The sequence below is a fragment of the Bombus flavifrons genome, chromosome 4 (assembly GCF_040668555.2).
Source record: "Bombus flavifrons isolate JBK064 chromosome 4, iyBomFlav1_principal, whole genome shotgun sequence".
In the NCBI taxonomy this organism is placed as follows: domain Eukaryota; kingdom Metazoa; phylum Arthropoda; class Insecta; order Hymenoptera; family Apidae; genus Bombus; species Bombus flavifrons.
In genome coordinates, this window is record NC_138445.1 from 12,239,989 (window position 1) to 12,263,167 (window position 23,179).

Genomic DNA, 23,179 nt, shown 5'->3' on the forward strand with positions numbered 1-23,179 from the left:
TGATACTTCGCCACGCGTTCCCTCTGGAGTACATCCTTGTTCCCGATATCGATATCGGTAGTGAACCGATTTCCGTTGGCCAGTGTCGAATTTGCCATGGAATCACTTCGATAACTAAATCGCCGTTAATTAAAAGTGCCTCGTTATTCGCCTAACAAAAAGGAAAGAATAATTTCGTGTCCATTGAAATACGTGAAAATTTAATATATCAAGAAAGAAGTCGCATATACAACGTTCTAACGAACAAACCCGAGTCGCTAAACGAGAAGAGGACGATTGTTGGAGGAAGAAAACGGTATTCAAAGGAGGCAACTATAAAGCAACCCTAATCGATGCACGATTCAAAGAGCCATAAGCGTCTGCGGTAGTTCGATTCGATTCCCGGCGTGTGTTTACCTTTCGTCTCGGTAACGAGGTTCCAAAATGCTCGGAGGTATTTCAAGGAATACGATTATGACACCGCAGTGCCGCCGCCGCCTCCGGAGCAGGTTGCGCGCGGCTGATTTTATCGGTACACGGGGAAACGCGTGTAAATATGCAGATAGCTACTTGGCAACTCGTGTACCCACGCTTAATGCGACCAGCCGAGTCGTAGTCGCGCGGGAAAGCACAGACAACGAACCAGAGCGAATGTGTGCAGATAGTATGGCAAGGGATGGCACGGTATTGGGGCCAGTCTGTGGTTCGTTGCGTTATTAATTGGACGCGTTTGCCCTGCAACGACGGCGTTAAAGCACCTGATGCACCAAACTATTGTTTAACATCGAGTCGTTAATTGGATCCTTCTCCGAAAACTTTCTCAGTAAAGTTGCAGCGAACTTGAAACGATTTCAAAGAAAATTATGACTAGTTAAGGAAATACCACTGAATCATTCGTCACACGAGATACGAAGTAAACGACGGTCGATCATCGAGTCAACAATGCTATCGAGAAGCAACGTTCATGCGCGGCTACACGATGGTTGCAAGTTCCCTCACCAGAACACGGATATACACATCGGTGATATTTCTGTTCCCGAAGTTCGCTAACAATACCCAGCCGATGGGACATCTGTTGACAACAACCGATATCTAGGGACCGTGGTCGACCGATCTGACAACTATCGCCGCTATACTCGCGAGATCCAATTACGACATTCAGCCTACCATGATCCAACTGTGTCAATCATCGAGGACATCGAAAAGATCCGACTGTCCAATCAACGTGGCTGATGGTGCCAGACAAATTTAATTATCGATCGTACATTACTATTTTGCTACGTGTTTTAACAAAAATGTATATGTTAGAGAAATGATTCGAGACCAAGAAAATTGTGGCTGTAGCAATTCGATCGCTAGTAGACAAGTTCGCCCGTTCATTTCTCGTCTCCTCGAGTTCGATAATTACCATCCTTCAGCTTTTCCCATGGCTTCCCCAGACTGTAACCCGGCTCGACGAATCTCCAGCAGACGATACTTAAGGCCGGATTCATGATTGCTTCCGCACCCAAGAGACTTAATTATCAGCCGGTCGATCCGTCGCGCGAATTTGCGCATACGTCCAAGTTCTGTGACCATCGTGCACGAATAGTCTGCATATTTCAATCCGTGCAATTACCCTGGAGGTATAGCAGACACTACGATATGGCGAGATCCTACATTAAAGCATAGAGTTGCGGTGCCAATTAAATATACGGCCATTTAGAGTTGCCTAACAGATTGTAATCTTTTTAATGCGATATGATTATAACACGATAAAAATATACCACGCGTGTACTAAAATTTTCAATAAATAGACCAAAAGGAAGTATCAGAAAATAAGTGCTAGTACACCGAAACGAATATTCCAATAATGAAAAAAAATATTCAAAGGATAGTAGAACCAGCAACAGCGCAGAAACCAAAGGGAAAGTTTGTAAAATTCGATCAAACGATATCCGTGCGTAGAAAATGTGATGCGTGTTCTTGAAAAATTCATGATCGTGTTGTACACGAGGCTGGCAAAAGGCCGCTTCGTACGAGCGATGGGCAAACAAAATGCGCGCACTTCGTCAACCGTGGCTAGCTTTTCGATATGCAAAATAAATCGATCTAACCGCACGACCGGCAATAAATAAAGCAAATATAATGCATTTTCCATGGGCGATTTTCGTCGCGGTTCGTCGCGAAAAATCGAGTTGATCGTCACGCAAATTAAGCGGCGGTCGAACAGGCTTTCAATACCGTGTATGAAAATTAAATTCCCCGGATATTGTGCAACGAAAATAACGACGTACGTGTAACCAGTTTGTGCTAACAACAGGGGGGGGAGGGAGAAATTACATTTTTCTGCGTAGCCTTTGCAAGGTTTAAAAACCTATGACAGTAGAAATGGGAAATTGGTTCTGTTTGGTGAAATATTGGTGATTGGGAATGGCTGAATGTCGTTTACGCGATAACTTGTCGAGAAAAGGTTTAAATTTTCAAATTTCAATGTAAAAAATGGAGTGTACGATTCAAAATCCAACGAGCATCATTTCCAATAACGAAACAAGTCTCCTCTCGCCCCAGGGTTCCCTTGCGGCAGTAAAATCCAGGCATTTGCCTCAATTTTACAGGAACTTCTCAGGTGCGAAAAGGAGTCTGGAAACCATCCAGTCGGATTGCCTGGCAATCCAACGTTCGAACCATCGAGAATGAGGGAAACGAGCCGCGAGTTCCGCGCGACAAAATCACAGCTATTCGCGCGTGTGTCGCATCGAATCGTCGTCGCGTTCACCGCTTCTTCCTGCTCGCCCTCCTACTCCACCTCTTTCTCCACTCGAGATTCGATTGTCCCGTGGACGAGGCTTTATTATCGACGCGGTAACGCCGTCATCGTCGTCCTCGCGATTGTTAGTACGATCGTCGTTATTGTTATTGCACTGTGGCTGGGTCGACGCACGAGTTGCGGCCCTCGCTCGTTTTCCGCCTCTCGACTGCCTACGTGCCCAATTCCCAATGCAATTCCGCTTGCGGACGCCCACTGGAATTATTTTCCTATCCATTTTTTACGCGTCAACCCCTGTCCACTTACTACCCAGAGAAATTCGATGGCACTCGTCGATTTAACGTCATAAGCGATAAAACGGTAAAAGCTTCTCTTCTTAAAAAATTAGCTAAACGTTTAATGCTCAAACAAGACAGAGGCTGGATTAATTCTCAGAAGATCTCGTGCAGATTATTTCACGTTTATTACTTTCGAAGGTACCTTACGTACGATTTTATCTCTTAACCAGTTGCCATCCAAACCAAAACTTTATTTCGGTGCGGTTCACGCGTATACTCATTGTGTGAAATAAAAAATTGCCATTCACTATAAAAACGTCAAAATTTTAGTAAAAGGTAATACAAATTACGTTTACTGATATGTTTCATTTATACTGCCAGTAAACCTATTGTGTATTTTATAAACAAAAGTTTAATTATTTGATTATTCTCTTTGGTGCGTGTATCGGCTATTCCCCGAATTGTTTTGCGTTTTATACCAGCTTATATAACATTATACCAGCTATACTATCGGAAGCAAATCTATTTCGAAAATGTGCCGTCTGCTGGAACCCGTAAGGAGTCGCGTTACTTTATGTGGTACCTCGCTTTGAAAAGAATCGCACTGGAATCAACTGAATTTCTGAAATTTTTTTTTTTATTTTTCTTGCTTATGAATTTTATTATTTTTTGGCAATTTTTAAGTCTTCAGTAATAATACCTTTTTCGACAACGAATTGTTAATTTTTTATCGAATAAAAATATAATCCTCCCTTGTTTTGCTGTACTTTTTTCGTAAAATTTATGATACGAGCATTTGCCCTGCGTTCGGCGTGTATACTCGTCATTGCTCGATTTTAACTGCGCACCCCGTAAGAGATTTTTGAAACTAAATTCCGCAGTTAACAGTTTAAGTAAATTTTATTATCACGTGAAGCCAAACGTTATCCTTTATCCTTATAAAATAAGAGACTCGACATTGGTGGTAACTAGACAGATATAGAAAATTTAAACGCGTAAAAATATACGGGACACGTGTAACGTTCGGAAATATGCGACATATAAAAGGTAAATCTCCATGTATTTAGGTTTCACTTCTTGTATCCGTAAAAATTTGAATTTGTCGAAACGTGGACAGTCTGGCGATTGCAATAACCCAGTCCCCGCCAGCCGAAGGTTAAACAGTCGAATTAATTATCGCGTTTCTACCAGAACAACTCCAGCCGATTTCAAATTCTAATCCGATAAACCGCCTATCTCGATGCGACTGTTCGCTCGTTTCCAAATTAATGCATAACACATGACGTTTCCCTGGAAGAGATCACGATGATGGAAATTCCGTCGAGGCAAATTTGCCAGGCTGGCGACGTGGCGCGCTCGGAATCACGCGTTTTGCGACTCGCCGAGCGGAAAAAGGTCAACCGGATTGTTAATCGCGATCTGGTCGTTAGGTTGATGTAATTGATTGATCCGCGCCGCTAATAGGAACGCGATGAATTATATGATCGTGGCCGTCCTCTCTGGCATTGTCCGACGACCGCGAATATAACGCAGAACCGCTAACGAAATTTTCATCGTTGAAAATTAATTCGCGAACGGCTCGCCGCCGATGATCATCCTCCGTGCGGGAAATCGAGTTATCGATTTTTATAGAAACGAGGCCTGCGTCGCGCGCGCGTCCCGTTTCGCGTCCACACCTCGACGAAATCTTAAGGAGACGAAGGATATTCACGAGGATAGTAAGGAACTTTCGCTCGTTCCCGTGGCGAAATCGGAAAGCCCGAAAGAGAAATCTCGCCTTATCTTTCACGGCCTATTTTTACGATTCTCAGTTGGGAAAAATTCAAACGGCGTGACCTGCTTTGAATAAGTAATGCGTCCTGGAATGGCCGATCCTCGGGAATTTGCTTCGTTTTCCGTCGATCTCCAACCCCGTTTGCTCTTCGAGATTTTTATGGACGCGTGTCGCTCGCGTGATTAATTTTCGCGTTCCTCTCTCTCTCTCTCTCTCTCTCTTTTCTTCTCTCTCTCTCTCTCGCTGTCATAGAGCGAGGTAGAGACGATGGATAAATATGTTTGAATAAAGTTAGGAAGTCAGGAAGGAAGAACAGGTGTTCCAGAAAACGGTAAAAGAGGAAAAAGTTTGAAAGAAGCGGTGGAAGCGAATTAATCCGGCCCCTCGGGCGCTTACAGGTTGTCGCTTCTTAAACAAACAATTAATACAAAGAGGCTGGAGGTGGTCAGGACCGAGGGTGAACCGTAAGTAGGTTTCACTGCGATAATTTCGACGATGATGACCGTAATAATGGCAACAGTGGGCGAAAAGAAATTTTGCCGGAGGTGGAACAGGGTACAACAGGTAGTATCCCTCTGAAAGACACTTTTTTTTAGAAACTTCGATAAAAGACGGATGAAACAAAGAACTCGGTAGGTGTGAGCGTGGCATTCTCTCCAAGCCTTTTCACGAAAAATTTTGCGACATTGCTATGCCCGTTTTTACTCCGCGTCGATGGAACGTTTCACGGAAGATCGATGTATCCGAGGAAAGTTGAAGGAGAACGAGCCAGGAAGAGGATTAAAGTAATTTTCTGCTGCTTCGCGTACAGTTCGTTGACACCGCGAGAACTTGCCTGCTTGTTGAAGGAAAATCGTGGAAGTTGAAATTGGAAGTTGAATTAGATTTAACTTTGAAAGTCCATCCGGTGGCAAGTCAGCGCGCAGCAAAATAGCCGAAAGTGACAATTTCCTTCTTTCGGTCACCAGCCGGGAAACATCGTGGAACTAGTTTCTCTCCTGTTTCCCTAATCCCGGCTTTTCTTTGAACCTCGTCTACCTGTCAGTCTAACTGAAATATCCGGCGCAAATTGCATCGCGTAAATTGGACGCAACGTCTTTCGAAAAGCATACGTTTAAGGATGATGAACCGGTAGTTGATTATTCTTACGATTGTTGTGAAATCCCCTTAACAAAGACAAAGCGCTTTACATCTTCGTTAATGACATTTCAGAGAGCAGATCCAACGAAATGCAGAGATTCGATAGACCCGCGACGCTGGTTCGTGATATAGAAGACCGTTCCGACCACCCTGCAATATTAACACTCGTCTGTCTCTCGTGCTAAAAGCGTCTTCTTACGTCTCATCCTCCTTTCCAATTATCTCAAACCCAATCTACCTCGTAAAAGAATAAATCACGCGGCGATGCTCGATAACCGGTTGCTCGTCGGTTTATTAATGCAGGCTCGTCGATCCTCGTGAATAATAATCTATCCGGTCGCGTACATGAATCGACGTTATTAATTAATAGAATCGATATGGAAACTGATAACGCGGTGAACGTGACGAATCTAGGTCAACGGTGCGATGTGTCGTCGGCTACGGCCATGTAATTTTCTTGCCGTTCCGCTCTCGAGGGAGCGTCGACCGTGTTGTACCCTTTTCCGCTCGAAATAATTAATATACAAGGCACGAGAGAGCGATCCGTAGGCGGTGGGATTTCGGCCCAAGGAAAGCTCTTTCCGAGGGTGGTCGGCGAAGCCCATGAAGTGCTAATGTGCTTCCGTAAAGACCTGCACGCTACCTCGGCCCGGACCGGTTCATAAAAAATGCACGCGTTCTTGGAGTTTGCCTTTCTCGCGAACCGTGCCCTACCGCTCCGCAGTGTTCGCGACTTTAACCGAAGGGGAAACGTTAAGGAGATCCGTTGAATATAATTTACAGCGCGAGATGTAAAGAGCAATACGGAGTAGCACAAAGATAAAGCGTAACGCTTAAACTTTGACACTTGAAAAGAAAACTCGGAGGCGATAGAAAAATTCTACGGTGGATTACAATGACGTACCATTCGTATATCATATATCGTAGAAAAACTTGCCCGATCAAACGCGAAAGGAATCGGTTTCTATTCTTCGTTAAACGTTGAAAGAAACGCGATTCGTGGTGCGTATCGTTATCGAGAAACGTATCATTCGCAAGACGGAGGGAGTGGAGTCGCGTGACGGTTTTTCCAAGGGAAATGGTATTAATCGAACTCGGTGGCGAGAGTGTAGCGTGGTTCCCTTCGACCGGCGTTCTTTTTCGTTCACGCGACACCATCGGCCCGCCATAAATTCGTCGGGGCACAAAGAGAAACGAAACTCAAGAAGGCGCACGATGCTTTATGTCTCGCATCACGCGACCCACCGATAACATTAACGAACCAATCCCAACCTCGTGCCCTTCTCCGACCGTTTTCCACCCTTCTCAGAAAACGCCGCGGGGTGAGAGTTATCGTTTCGGCTGACTGCTCTCGCGTTCTTCTGCTCGCTCGCCCTTTCTTACTCCAACCAACCCCTTTTCGACTGCTTAAACCCTAACGAATCCGCTGGCCTTCTTCTCCCTGTTTGGCCCACTTTTCTCTGTTGCGTGGCTTTCCTGGTCGCTCGTGTGCGTTCGACGCGCTGCGGTTTTTGCGTCGCCTCTTCGTGGAGTGAACGAGCGTAATCATCGTCAACCTGTCTCGTAATTATCCTCGGCGTGCCCTCCCTAGGGATGGAACGTGGCTTACACACGTGGCCGGGGATGTGAATCGTGAACTTCACAGGCGCGATTAACCTTTTGTCGTTAGATTCGCTGATTAGAAGTCGCTCCTTTTCAGGCGAGGATAAATGTTTTTGTTTCGTGACGAATCGGTAGCTCGCCGGGCACAGCCAGCCGTAATTCGTAAATGTCAGACGCTGCTAGGAGGTCGATCTATCGCGAAGATCTATCGCAGGTTTTCGAAACTTTAGAAAAGCCTAGAAAATATTGCAGGACCCGTTTATCGAAGTGTAACGAGGTTAAAGGAGAACAGAGCGGAATAGATTTGTTAAATCGCGGTTCATAAGGAACGTTCAGTTCGTCGAGTGTTCGCCTCTCTGTCTCTTCACCCGACGTAGCCACTGCCCAAGATCGATTCGATTTGAATTCCAGCCATACCACGGCACATTCGACGTCGAATACCACCGCACAGACGTTTTCATTTAACCGCGGGGTCAACTTCTTTTTTTCCCGCTTTAATTCCCCGACCCCTTTTCCTGCTGCCTGTGTTCGCGTCACCTGTTCGCTTTCAACGAAAGCTGAAGTACGCACGAGCTCCCATAACGAATGCATCCTCTCGTACCCGTGTAACGGCTCGATAACGATCGACTCTTGCATTGCGAGTTATATACCTTGCTTTCTCATACCCTCGCACCGTCGTCAGCGAAGCGTCGCTCCTTTCGTCCATGGAGCTGTTTCTCCGTCGAAACTTGAAAAACTTCCCGTTGTCGGTCGAGTCGAACGAAATCCACGAGAATCTGGAACGTTCTCCTTTAACACGAGGTTCGGGAGAAATCTGTTAGCTTTCCCAGGAACATCGGTAGCGGCCCTGCCATCTAACAGACCGTTTGATCTTTCGCTAGTCACCTCGTCGTTCGCTAAAAGATTCACGAGAACGCCCGCCCTGACAGCGAGTTTCGTTCAACGGTTTGCTATTCATGGTGTCGGCTATATTCACGAAGGAAAGGAAGGGTCCTTCTCCCTCTTTCTCTCTCTTCTTAGGAGAAGATGAAACATCACCGGAACACGCGCAGTCCCGACGACGAGGAGCCACGATTTTCATAAGCCCTTATTGCCGTGTTCGTTGCCGAATCGCGGGCACAACGAGCTGAGGGAGAAAGGGAAGAGAAAACGGGAGAAAAGGAGAGCTTAAACGTTGACGACAGTTTGAGAGATTCTCCTGGTATCCCGTTTGCGGCTAATGTACCGCCCTTACCCTCCATCGCAGACGTTCTTTCTTCTCGAGTCTAGCCGCGACTTTAACGCCAGAGGAAATCCGCGCCTACCCCGTTGCGAGGAACGTTTCTGCGTACCTTCGCCTCGATACCGTACTTCCTTTCTTGCTCTAGTACTTTTCTTCTCATCTTCTTCTCCTCTTCCCTCCTTTCGTACTTCCTCCCTCTTGACTTTCCCCCTTTTTTTTTCGCTCCCTCTCAACGCCAGATGCTACTAACTGCACCCTCCTGATGAGATCCTCCTGTAGGCTGCCTGTTCAGCTTCTTTCCAGCGAGCCGTCTTCGCGAGGAAGGGCTGAATTCTCACGCACGCGGCCCCTTCCAGCACGTAGACCAGCCCTGGATCGAACGTCTCGTGCGCTCGTTCGACGCCCTTTGCCCTCGCTATCTGCTCCGCCACCCCCGTGTTTGCGGTTGTTTGCGTCGCCAACCGCTTCGTCGAGCGCTCTGCTGCCTTTCATCACGGTGATTGGGTCGCGAGTGCCGTTGCTTATCGGCGGCAAAGTTGCTCGGAATAATTGGAGGACTCCCATTTACTCTCCCCTACCTTTTGTCGCTATTCGCTGCTGGTTCGTCCCGTCGAATCTACGACTTGCGTTCCGACGCCGCTATAAATGCATCTGCGTTCTATTATTTACCAATCAACCATGATACATCGACTAGTCGTTAACACTCGTACGCTCCGTGGCCGTATACATCAGCGATGCTAAAGCGTGTGCGCCACGTTCCAACGCAGCGTTGCAACGCCGCGGCAGCCCTCGCAGCAGATGGTTTCGCACGTTTCACCGTGTCAATTACCAGCAACGATGAATCGTTCTCTCGTTAACAGCGAGAGGAGGAACGACGCGATAAACGCTCCGGTTATTTGATCGGCGCCGAGGCCCTTATTGTATAAACAGTTTTGCCGCGGAATAAATTGTGCTGCGGGGAAAAGAGGCGATAGTGGCCGAGCGAGCCGGGGAATTTTCGACGATATAACACGCGCGAATACGGAAGGTTTTGCCTGGTGCACGCGCGGCGAAACAACGCAGGCGTCGCTGTGCTCGGGCACTCGGTGATTAATTAAAACGGAGGTTAATATACGGGTCGAGGCGCGGCTTTAAGAGCAATTCATACTGTCCCAAGGGGTCAACCACGGAATACTTTTTAGCCGGTTCCACGGTAGAGAGAGTCAACGAGCGAGTCTGATTCTCCGCCCGGTTTAATGGGCCACCCTGCTAATTCCAAGAAGACTTAAATCACGACTGCGTATCGAATGAATTACCCATTATTTTCGTAAATAGTCGCCGCTCGCGCGCCGGACGGACGCGACGTTTTTTCGTCGTTCATGAGTCTTCTGGGACACCGGCGTCCAGCTTCCTCCGAAGACGAGTCGATGTACGACAGTAAAAATACTGGCCAACAGTCGTGATCCCTTACTGTGACGATAGACACAGAATATAGTAGAATATAGTATTTATTGTTTCAATTTAGATGTAAACGTTCAAATTCAAGTATTCGTATTTGGATGAAAAAATTCAAAAATTTTGAGATCTCGCGTCGAGCTGAAAAATCTTTCGCGGGAAATCAATTCTCGGGGCGAAAATGTAGAAATATGTCCGTGTCGGTGAAGGAGCGGTGCGTATCAATCTTTGACGGATCAAGCAAGTTTTGTGGCACCGCTTGAGTCCGTGGTATCCATTAAACTCTCGTCAGACAGGCATCCACGCGTCGAGCTATGGACTTAACCAAGTTTGATGGAAGTTTTCCCGCTGGAAGGAAAATTAGATGACGCGAGATATCGCGGCCCCTCTTTCCTTTCGGCTTACCAGCGAACTGCTTCTTGATTCCTCGTGCCTGCTGACGCCAGATTATGAATATTTCATTTTTTCCTCGACATGGTAGACGCGTCCATGCTCCTCGAAACCCAACATTCACCTCGATGGACACGAAGCGTTCATTGTTTGCGGACAATACGCGCTCCAGAGTAGCTTTATCGGTGTCCCGACGACTCGCTTCGTAGGATGGCTCTGAACGTGTTGGATCGTCGTTTTCTCTGCTGTCTAAATAAATTCCCTGTGGAAAAGAATTATTTAAAAATATATTTTGCAAACAACGATGGTGTTGAATTATTAGTAAACTTAATTTCTCAAATACTAAAGTAGCGCCGTTTCGTTACAGTGTAGAATCTAGAAGTACCAACTGATTTTCTTTTCTCTATTGCAGCTCTCGGAGCTCGAGCAGCGGGTGCTGGAAGCGGAGAGCCGAGCCGACGAGGCGGAGGACAAGGTGAGAATAAATTTTCCAGTCGCGATCGTTTCGTCATCTCGAAGAGATTTCTCCTCCTCTGCGCTTTTCGCTCAAGAACACCGATCATCCTTTCGATTCTCGGCTCGTTAACATTTCCTTCAGGTCGTAAACATCGATTCAGGCCGTTGAGAGAAATCGAAACGCTGCTGGTAAATCGGTTTCGTCTCACGGCATCGTAGCTCACGAACGTCCAATCGATTCGGTGTAAATGATTGCGCTGCAGCTCTGCTATTAACGGAACGCCAGTATCGTTGGTTAATGCTCGACCAACTGGCCCGAAGACACCAAGGATAAATAATTAATTTAGCGAGTGGTAACGACGTTCCTAGCAAGTCCTACCGTCCGCTTTAATGACTCGCCTCCATCAGGCCAGTATTTTATATACCGAGTGTTCCGTTATAATTTTCTCTCCGGTATAGCCTTATTAGCTCATCTAAAAATCATATTTTAGAGGCTGAAATTAGAGCGCCGCTTTTTCTTTCGATCGTTCAACGAAATGGAGAAATTATACAATAAGATTTACAGATAATTTTGTGTAATCGATAGAGTGGCATAAAAGAGCGTTGCATTGCAGCTATGCACGCCCTTTGACCTTTTCAGAACCTTGTCCCTGAGTTTCTGCCGGAGATCCTGACTTTTAATCGTGCCGTGAAACATTAAATTCAGTGAACCAGGTTAATTAGGAGTTCGTGCATAAGTTGTGAAGCCGAACATACGCGGAATGGAGTCGTATCTTAATGGACGGATGTTCCAAGTGTCTGATCTTCCATCTACCAGCGTAGATAGGAACATCGAATAGTCTCCTCTCATCGACAAAGCACTTGTTAAGTGAATATTTAAATATCGTAAAACCGGTTAACTGTTACTTAGTTTTATCATGCTTCGCAACGCGAGCGATCAAACGGCGGAGTTCCACGTGAAAATATCGATACTGCGTTACCGACTAGATAACCAACTGTTCGAGGGTGCACCTGGAAACCCACCGACTATCGTCTCTACCGAGTTTCGCATCGATTTTTTCCCCCGACCTTGCAACCCGGTTGTCTGGCCTTTACCGACGGATACTCAAATTTTCGTAAACCATCCGGTTCTGACTTTGTACCAACCGTGGGCAATCGCAATTCGGAACTTTACGACTTTGCATACGACGTTTCGATAAATCGATCCTTTGGAATACCAGCTCACCGATTCGTTTGCTCTGTTTTCTTTAATCGACATTAATTCCCTTTTGATACCAAAGAAAGAAGACGTAAACCGATTCGGAACGTTATTTACGAAACATAGACAACAGCCTTTGAATTAATCTCTAAATTCTGTCTTCGTGGATTCTTCGAGGATCCACCAAAAAAGGGAATTTGCAAAGCAACGATGTTGAACCGAAAAGTTTACTTTACCCTGCAAGTAAAGAGAATTTGGGAGTAAAAGTTCGGTCGGTACACCGGAGGATCCGGGTGTCAGGGCGCATGTTACGTCGCATTGATTTTTGCGTTTGGCTGGCGAGAAAGACGGGGACCACGAGAACGGGAGAAAGACGACCAGCTGGAACCGCTGATGGACGAACGAGGAGAGCGCGAGAGGCAAGAAGAGCAAAGAGAGAGAAAGAGAGAGAAGAGCGACAATATGGCCGTACGACCGGCCGGCAAGACCGTCGTTTTGTTATGACCTCGAAATTCGGCCAAAAAGTCGGGCGTTCGTGAACCACGTGCATCCGGTGCCGGTGCCGGCGGTACATCTTCCGCGATCGTTCTTGCCCTCGATCCTTGGTGCACCCCTCGATCGTGACGGGGAGAATCGGTCAGGACAGCGGCGTCGACGAACCAGCGCGTTCTTGAAAATTATGGAGACCGGCAGGTGACACCGATGAAAGGTAAAAACCCTTTGACACCAGTCACCACACACACTGTCTTTTAAATTCAAACATCTCATCCATTTTTTCCTCATAGTTATTGATTTTGACGTTTGATCGAGTTTCATAACTTCGAGGTCATGGTTGACGAAGCCATTCTTCGCAGTTGCTCTTCTTGATTCTTTAGTCTTGCTCGGTTCGAGAAGATCGTGCGTTGTTTGTAGTTCGACTTGCTCCTTTCGATGTTGATACCACGTTTAACTATCTTACGGATCACGGAGAATTCTTAACGAACTCTGTTTTTATCAAGAAAGGGGGTTCATCGTAGCGTTTTAGGTGAACAGCGATTTATATTATATTCATCGTAGTGTTGAAGAAATGTTCTTGATCGTGGCCGTTGTAAGGACAGTGTCTAGACGAGTGTCTTGGTGCTCAGTATAGATGCAGGTTTATCAGTGTGTTCGATCAAGATTGAATCCAAGTAGATCTACGAGTGCGTGGACACGAAGCGTCGCGAGGGAAGAAACGAGAGACGAAGAGCGTCTTAGCGGACGCGGGTCGACTTAACGACCCGCTTTGACGGGACGTGTCGCGTATAGAATTGGCGTGCAGCCAATTCATGAGTAATCCACGTTTCCCGTGAGCTGCCGCGCAAGCAAACAAAATAAAGGTACTTACGCGCAGTCGTTGCTTTCTTACTCCCCGCGTACAGTTCCCCTTTAAATATTTCAAAGCAGCCGTGGCGCCGGACTTGTTTCGATGTTGCTGTTTCTCTACGATGAAGCCCCTGTTTCGAACGTCGATTCTCCGAATCTGCCCTTTGAGAACAGGGTTCTTAAAGTCACCGTAGAATCGCAGCTTTCTTCGTCGTGCGATCCAGGTCGCTTAATCTCTAGGGTTTCGGTACCTCTCTCGCTGGGCTTGAGTCATAGGGTTGTAACGCTTGATTTCGTTGCGCATTGCTATCTTTGGTCTTGGCGATGTGATATTCGAATTTCAGTTCTTTGGAATAAGATATTGTAAGTAAGATAAAATTATACAGTTCACGGGTTCGTTCGTGGCAAAATATAAATAACGACAAATTGTCAGGTAAATTTAGAGAACAGCATGTATGTAACCATACCTTGTGCTTACTTGTCACAAGTGGAATACAATTATAATATCTGCAAACATTCTTGATAACTGATAGATAGACCGCGGATATATATTTATGCAACTTCGTAATTTGACTAAAATAATTGAAAAAATAAAACTCGAGCAAAAGATTGTTTTATCTATGAAATATCGCAAATGACACTATACTTTGCATATCTTTACATATTACGCGTGCAAATCTGCGATCTACTTACAAAGAAACGACAAACGAGGTACATCACGTACCTTCCAAATATTTCTTTCGCTACATCTTTGAAAAACATTCTTTTCAAACTCACCGTCAACCGTGGACTATACCTTCTCTGGATGAACTCGCGTCTAGCTCCACTCGAGCCTCAAAATTCCAATCTTCTCAGTCTCTTGCAATTCCTCGTTAACGCGGAGGTCGCGCGATATACGCGGAATAGCGGACAATGTCGAGCCCTTCTCGGTCGACGACGCGTTTCTCACGCGTTCGTCGGTCGTTGATCCATTTAGCCAGCCGCAGTCGTGGTCGTCTGTTCCCTTTTTTTCCGCGGCTCGTTCCCCTCGACGATCGCAGTTGAATGAATGTTTCTGCATGTACATGCACGTTAACGGGCTGCTTTTGGCGGGAAGCCAGCACGATTCGACGATGCGTCCGTGAGAGGTGATACCGCTTTGTCGCGTGTACGCGCACGTGCGTCGAACCACCATGAAAAGATAAGGGGGCCAGCCTGTCAGCTCGTCCCATGGAACCCGCTATGATTCGTGCGTCCCCTTCGCCGACGAAAACAAAGTGGCCCTTTGCCATTGAAAGGTCCCTGTATGCTTCCGAACGCATACGAACGATTTTGTTCAAGAAGCTTGTAATACCGTGGATTTAGGTTATTAGACGTGGGATCGGATCTGCCATGTAGTATCCTGAATGGATCGATCTAATTTTCATGAAACGTTATTGCGATCTTCTATCAAGGGGAAAAAGAAGGAAAGCGTAAAGACAATGCAAATGGCAACAGACGTGACGTTTCTGTAGATCAGCGGATGGGATTAGATTATTCCAACCAGCAGCTATTTCTAGTTTCGCAGTATTTCGCTTTCAGGGTTGTGCCTCCGGAGACGCAACACGAATCGATAAATCTTCGGATAGAGTTCAAACGTCCGCAGAAGTCGTTCGATCGAATGATAAACTCGCCGTAGCCGGTCGTTGTCTCTGAATTAAACAGCTCCGACTCGACTGCCAAGTCTGCCTTCCTCTGTTTCCCTATTGAAATCCAATGAACCGAGTAGCATTGAAAAAGACAAAGAGTTTCACAGACCATTTGATTCCTTGGAGATAGCTAATTTCTAAATACAATCTCCTTTAAAAGTGAGAAATCCTAGAACTGCTGTACCACCCGCTAGATATAATTGAAAGCCAGCAACCGTGAATCCTACGATCCTCGACGACGAATCAACTTCTGCGTTCAGAAGTCGACAACCGGAAGGCTCGTCCCTCCCATACAGCGATCAGTGTCGCTATGAGACACCCCGTGGACGATCGTTCATCGCAGAACGTGTCGCGTGGTGACGACGGGCGCAGGCCTGCGAGATACAAGCGTGGAGCAGATCGATAAATCTCAAGACGTTGAGCCAGCGTGGAACGTGTTGGCGATCGGGCTGTCGCGTATTCATCGGTTTCCCTCCGACCTGGGTGGTGTTAGAGGCTGCGAATCGGCAGAGAGCCTAAGGAAGGAGCCGCCGTCTATCGTCTACTGTCAGACCGACGTACTTGCCTGAGGGGTGGCGTGTGTGCACACGAGGACCTCTACGAATTCTGCCATTGGCTGCGAGCCAATGTGACTCATCGGCTGCAGGAAAGGCCGAACAGTTTACGTACATTAGTTTCGTTCAGTTCAGTTCGATCATCGGCATCGTACGCACCCTTATCCCCGTAGTTTATCCCCCGAGACTCGTTCGAGTTGCGGTTACGAGGCAAGGGAAATCTCGTGTCCTGGTTCGCTGTTTGTGGGAGTGTCCTCGAGGATCGAGCAAGAGCCCTCGAGGAGAGGAACGAAGGGTTTAAAGGGGTCATTGGTCGATTCTGATTAGCTCGCGATCGGCTATCATGGCCACTCGTAACCTGGGTAAGGAATCATCCAATATCGTATTTTTTAAACGTTCGGTAGGATACGATTTCTTGGAAAAAGTTGGTGGAAAAACAAGAATCGAACGTACGATCGTCGTATCGTGTGTCGAATAAATTGTATCGGGGGTGTAGAGTAACGATGCGGCACGTGGCCAGATGAGATTTACAGTGAAATGGGCCAGTGTGCTGGCTCGGTGTGAAAGAGTGATCGAATATCTGGAACGACAGTTCGGTGGAATGTCGGTGCTATTAATACTGCTCTGCCAGCGATGATTCGCGTTGCGGCCCAGCTTTGTTACTCATCGTCCGCGAACGGTGCAGCCTTGTTCGATCAATCTCGCAACCGAAAATACGAAGCTTAACGCATCTTCTTATTCCGATTCAACTCAAACTCTAAAATCCTTTCCTCTGAATCTCTGAATTTACTATTCAGAAGGAAAAGAACGCAATCAAACGACAGAGAGAAGCGAAGTATCACGGGATCCTTGACTCTGGAGAAAAGACGACAATGAACGTGAAAACGCGAAGGGTGATCGATATGATTCGCAGAGCACATGCAACCACACGCGGTGCCAGGAGGAAAACATTCGGCCAGAGGATTTCTCCGTTGGCGTATTGATTTTCTCAATATCGCTCTCTGTCTCTCCCCTTTTCCTGCTTTAGTGGTGGACGCGCGGAGTGCAGCGCTTACGTATCCGTACTGCGTGAGCGTGATATCGATTTTTGACAGCTGCTGCAAAACGAGCATTGCCACCATCGTGGCAGAAAAGGGGTGCACCAGGTCCACACGCAACGCCAAACGTCCCTTCCTTTTTCTCCTCCCTTTTCCATCCTCATTCTCTCTCGCTCTGCACGCTTTGTCATTGCTGTTTACTCGACGATCCCACGCCACGCGTCTCCGACTGCCATGCTTCTTCGATCGCGCCGGAAACGTGGTATGCTCGCGTGACGCTTTCCGAACCGACGAAATTCACGGAGTTCTAGTTATCGGTTGGAAAGTAGGCTGGTCAGAAGGTTCGCGCAGGCAATGTTTTTATGGGGAGGAATCGGTGAATGGGTGTCTTCTGGGCCATGAGTTAAAGAGTACTTTAAGAGACAAAAGCGGAGATCAACGATGTTGAAAGTTCAGAATTAAGTTAGTAAAACGATATGTCGTAATGGATAAACGGATTTGCGACGACTGGAAGGACGTGTTGGATGTATTACAGGTACGGATGATGGAGGAGCGGCTACTGAAGGGTGAATACTGCTTGAGCACATCCGGTGTTGGTTCTCCACCGCATTCGCTGCCGTCGACTTCCGGTACGCAGAATGACAAGATCGAGGATGTACATTGTGCCTGCATCTCGAAGCTAGAAACACAGGTCGAGGAACAGGTAATGCAAACAAATCCAAACGTTTCTTCCGAGAGAAATATATGAATCGATCTGCCGTATCGGAACCTCGTCAGGTTCCTCGTAGCATCAGCTTGCTTTCGAACGTCTAAGAATTCTATACGACAAACGGATTTAATTTCATCAGCAATTTTGCAGAATCAGTATTCTGATAATCTAACGCGGTTGCGTCATGATAAAACAACGCGCCGTATCAAAGAGCGGGCGAGATAACTGATAATCTACGAGCGATTACGAAACGCTTGCAGAGGCAGTTACGGCTTCAAGACGCGAGGCAGGTCGAGGCGAAAGCCGCGAGAATAAAGGAATGGGTGACCAATAAGTTGAGGGAACTGGAGCAGCAAAACCAACACCTAAGGGAACAGAACAACAAGTGCAATCAGCAGTTGGAGCTATTGAGAAATCACATAACCAATATCGGCCTGAAACCACCTGTACGTAGAGTCTTCAGTATCGGGAAAGAATTTTAAAAATTCATTTACCAAAGGACGTGTCGTTTCAGGCACCTACAAGGGCATCCTTATCTCTGGAAGTTGACCCCACGTTACGCAGACGATCGGAAAGCTTGGAGGGAACACCGCAGGCGGTACCGGAAAGCGTGCAAAGCGCCGTAGCGGAACCACAAGCTGGTACAAAGCACCGAAGACACCTGTCCGCCTGTGGAACTATACAACGAGGGATCACGACCACCAACATGGATTCAAGGTAGAATCTCGCGAGAAACCTTCGTCGTCTGACGCTTCGCGCCTACGTACATTATTACATACATCTTGCTTGTTTTCATAATGATCGCTTCTTTCGCTTCTGCTTGCGCGTCGTTCGTTAGCCTGTAGCGTCGCGTAAATATGTCTCGATTCTCCTTGGGAGGTCTCACGACGTGATAGCGGCGCCCGACTCTCGAAACTGTGGTACCCTGTAACGTCCTGAGACTTCCTGCGGGGATCTGTCGACCCCGTGTATACTTTGTTCTCTGTTGCCTTCCAGTATAGAGCTTCTCTTTTACTTTTTATCTTTATTTCCTTCGTTCTTATTGGCACGAGCACATCGCTACGGGGCTGTCGCTGATCGTGTATCTATCGAAGCGATTAAAATGCATTTGCCGGCTAAATTAGTTCCGTGTTTTATGCTTGCCGTTCTTTTTCCGCTCTAGCTTGCTATCGGAGGAGCTCGCTGCTGCGGTGGAAAACTTGGTGATGTTACCGAATATACCTGGAGTCTCGGAGACGAGCAGAGACAGTGGCAGCTCAGAGGCTATTCACGATTACGCGGAGATCTATACGCCGAGCAGGGAAGGAATGAATTGGGCTCAAAGCGCGCAAGGTCCTCGACCACCCACTCCACCCTTGCACCGATTTCCTAGTTGGGAAGCCAAGATATACCAGGTACAGATATATGCGTTAATCTTATTAGGTTTGTTTGTACGTGTGAACGGTTAACATAAGTTTCTAGAGTAGAAAATCAACGAGTCTTATATTTATGAGAAAACACGCGTTACGAGCATACTCGCCAAGTTGTTACAGTCAGGAAACAAACCCGTTTACGAATTCCATAGGTAGCGGATGGCGGGCTTGGCATCGGTCCACCGACGAACGAGGAATCCGCGCCTTCCACAATGACAAATACAACTAGCTCGTCGAAACATTCCCAAGCAACAGGACACAACTTGACTGCGCACAACTCCCAAGGCTATTGCGATATTTCAGTTCCAGTCTATGCAACGGTCAAGGGTAAGTCGCTGTCGTTCGTTTCTTAATAAGCATTCATTTTAAAAGGGCGAGTGTCTATGATTCTTTCGATTTTTTAGGGCGAGCCAGTCAAATTAGGTCGATGCCCTTTGGTGACAGTTCCGACGACAGCTCGGACGGCGAAGAGCATCCCAATCAAACGGAAACCAACACGAGAATCACCAATAGCTCTTCAGACAACACGGACTCTTCGCTTGGCAGTGGAAGTAGTCCTTCGAAAAGCGTTAAAACCACCAGCAGCCTTAGTCCTGCCAAGAGAAGCTCCAGCGGTTCCCCTAGCAAAAGCGTGAAACGTGGTAAGCATTTCAATTATCATTCGCAATCGTCGAACACTGTGATCGTACATCCAACAACTTGGAAATTGCCGCCTCGCTTACAGACACCTCTCTGGAATCTGGTCTGTCGGAAGACTACGCGATACCTCCCGATGCTCTAAGCTCCACATCCTTCGAATCTAGTATGCCGAGTTTGCTAATGCGAGTCTCCGGCGAGAGCCCAAAACGACAAGAATCTTTAGAGAAGACCGGCCACCTTGCGAAACTCGGTGGTAAATTAAAAACTTGGAGAAAGAGATGGTTCGTGTTGAAGAACGGTGTGCTGACCTATTGGAAAAGTCAGAACGATGTCAATCGAAAACCTCAAGGCCAAATTGTATTGGATGAAGTGTGCAGGTAATTGTGCAACGATATATATTTTCTCATATTTTCCTTGTAGAAAGTACGATTAAAATTAAAATTATCCGTGACTTTTTTAATAGGATAAACAGGGCAGAAGGTGCTGCCACGTTTGAGATAGCAACAGGGAAGAAAACGTATTATTTAACGGCAGACTGTATCGCAACGATGGAAGACTGGATAAGGGTTTTACAAAACGTACAAAGGCGGAACGCGACGAAACTTTTGCTCAGTAAGGAAGATAATAAGCCTACGATACAGGGATGGCTGACGAAAGTGAAAAACGGGCACGCTAAGAAGTGCTGGTGCGTCCTCATCGGAAAAATGTTCCTCTACTTTAAGTGCCCTAACGATACGGTAAGCCACTGATCTTTCAATGTGTATATTATTCGATGATTACACGTGAATATTACCAAGGCCTCCGTTTCATCTGTCTTTCAGAATCCTATTGGACAAATAAATATGAGAGACGCTAGAGTAGAAGAAGTCGAGCATGTGTCCGACAGCGACAGCGAAGAAAGAGACGCCGAGGGTCCTCACGAAAGAACAATCGGTATTTTTCCTACTCATCAAGGCCCTACATACTTGCTGATGCCTCATAAACAAGATAAAGACAATTGGCTGTACCACCTGACGGTGGTATCTGGAGGCGGACCTAGTGCTGGAACTCAGTACGAACAGCTGGTACAAAGATTAATGGAAACCGATGGAGATCCTAGTTGTGTCCTCTGGAGACACCCGCTGTTGCTCCACACGAAAGAGAACATCACTAGCCCACTGACCAGCTTGACATCCGAAGCCTTGCAAACCGAGGCTATCAAGCTTTTCAAGGTTAATACATAAAATATAAAAATATCGTATATCAGACACCTTATATACGAGGAAATGTTATTTTACGCCACAGGCTTGTCAGTTGTTCATGTCGGTGGCAGTGGAGCAAGCAGGCATAGACTACCATGTGGTATTAGCGCAAAACGCATTGCAACAATGCATAGACCAACCTGAATTACAATCTGAATTCATATGTGCATTGGTAAAGCAGACAAGTCGTCATACTCAACATCGTTTGGGCGTACAGGTAAAAAAGGCCGCCAGACTTGTGTCGCTGGGTACTGCGCGCGTTGTAAGTCCTGCTTATTGTTTAACAAACACTCTGAACCCTGTACCATTTTTACAGCCGACGTGTTCGTCGCGTAATTTATAATAAACGTTTTACCTATTGGCCGAAACGCTATTATCAAGCTAATAGGTTTAAAATCTATGGTATTCTTCAAAAAAGGCTAGTTAAAAAACGAATGTATAATTGGATATATTGCTTCCGTATAATCAGAAGAAATGGTACATCGGGTACGCTTAGTCAAGTATTATACGAAGTAATTCCGTTGAAGTAGCGGTGAACTGTTTAGTTGTCTCTCTCTTTATTCTTTTTTGTTTTCTTTTGTAAAGTAACTCACTAATAATTAATACAACTGGTTGTCGTTTATTTGCCAAAGCAACATATAATTAATAATAGTAATGATAGTAATAACAATAACATTAATAATACTTGACGAAGTATTTAACAGAAAACGATTTTAGTTTTAACATTCATTCACATTTCATTTTCATTTGCTGCTTTACGTGTGCTATTCCTAGGCTACTCTAAAATCGCATGCGTTTTTTTTTTCGATTCTTGTTATCTTTTTTCATAGAACATCGTCATGTTAAGTTTGTTTTATTTTTATTGTGTACTTTTTGATATTTATACATGATACCCGATCACCTGTACCCTGATGCCCTATCATGTGAGCCGAACATATTTCGACATATTTCTCATCGCGGAAGAATCACTTAGACTCATTCTTTATTTCATCGATCATACTTCATCATCGATGCATTAACGATCGATCGTCCGATTCGCTAATAAAATACCACAATCTCCGGACTTGTCAAAATACGTTCTGCGGCACACACACTTGCAGAATGGTATGTTGGTGTACATAAAAAACCACACACAGAAAAACATCTTTTTACTAGATTGGTTTTTTGTTTCTGTTTCCGTACGTTTTTTTGCTCGATAGCTCATTACAAAATATTCTCTGTTTTTTGAATGCTGCTTAGAAAAATTAGTCTTTGATTATCTGGTCATAAACGGTTATATAAGAAAATTGATTTAAAGAAAAAAAAAAAAAAGAAAGAAAGAAAGAATAGCAACAACAGCTAGAAGCTCCTTACAGATTCGAACGTACGTCGTAGAATGTAATTAGATCGAGAGCTTCGGAAGCTATGCATCGTTGAGTACAGTGTATCAAGTGTCAAGGAGAATAATAAGAGGAAAGAGCGCGTTCGAGCGATTCGTTCGTGACAAACGAACGAGAGAAAAATGGTTTCGAGCTGTAAGGTAGACTCACATGGCCTAAAAAAATACGAAAGCGCTTATCTCATCCACATTTCTCTTAATTCATTCGACTTATTACAGTTCATGCGTTTTATGTGATTAACACACATAGAGTTATGCGTTAATCAGACCGATTTCGATTGCTTACATTACTAACAGGCATTATATTATGACGAAAGTGTAACGAATCTAGAGTGTTCCATCAGATCCGAGGGCATTCGAACGTTTGTCCCAGACACTCCTCGTACAATTCCAAATGCATATTAGAAACTCGATGAGCTGCACAGGTCTAAAAGATTTTAAAACACGTACCCTCGATTGTCCTGTTAAAATAGATTCTACAAACGAATAATAAACGAGGACAGTGGAGCGCGATTTATTTAAAGAAAAAAAAAATAAAGTAGTAGATTAGGTCTGGTTCGATCCAGGGATATAGTAGTATGCCAGCATACCATTGCAGCAGCTCCTTCTCTGCGCCACGCAATCGCTGTTCACCTGCGATACGCAAAGTCCCGCGGCAAATGGCAGCGGTGAAAATGCGGACGCACAGTCGACGGCCTCCACTTCTCACAGTCCTCCGCTCATGCAGGGCCACTCGACGTCAACGATTTTGGACTGCAAAACTAATCCCGCCCAGTACGTTCTTATCCAGGGATGGCAGCTGCTCGCGCTCGCTGTTTCTCTATTCCTACCAAGAAACAATCGGCTACTCTGGTACCTGAAGTTACACTTGCAAAGAAACGCTGATACTAAGTAAGTGGCCTTCATTCGTTCTATTAGCATTCAAATTTCAAAATTTCAACCGAAACATGTAAATTTAAACGTATGAATTTGTTAT

The 23,179-nt window shown here is 45.8% G+C and overlaps 1 protein-coding gene across 8 annotated transcripts in view; it reads left to right on the top strand.

The window, feature by feature from the left end:
• LOC138179010 (uncharacterized protein CG43867) overlaps positions 1–23,179 on the top strand; it is a 98,753-nt gene that overhangs the window by 72,085 nt on the left and 3,489 nt on the right. For 3 of the 8 annotated variants that reach the window (XM_069111405.1, XM_069111406.1, XM_069111407.1), the window contains exons 3-14: positions 10,981–11,043; positions 17,360–17,527; positions 17,794–17,979; positions 18,048–18,250; positions 18,696–18,927; positions 19,098–19,272; positions 19,350–19,586; positions 19,670–19,961; positions 20,048–20,321; positions 20,406–20,795; positions 20,869–21,087; positions 22,802–23,094. In XM_069111405.1, the coding sequence (XP_068967506.1) occupies positions 10,981–11,043; positions 17,360–17,527; positions 17,794–17,979; positions 18,048–18,250; positions 18,696–18,927; positions 19,098–19,272; positions 19,350–19,586; positions 19,670–19,961; positions 20,048–20,321; positions 20,406–20,795; positions 20,869–21,087; positions 22,802–23,094 (2,732 nt within the window). The remainder of the gene's footprint in view (positions 1–10,980; positions 11,044–17,359; positions 17,528–17,793; positions 17,980–18,047; positions 18,251–18,695; positions 18,928–19,097; positions 19,273–19,349; positions 19,587–19,669; positions 19,962–20,047; positions 20,322–20,405; positions 20,796–20,868; positions 21,088–22,801; positions 23,095–23,179) is intronic. The other 5 variants (XM_069111412.1, XM_069111408.1, XM_069111409.1 and 2 more) reach the window with 5 other exon arrangements.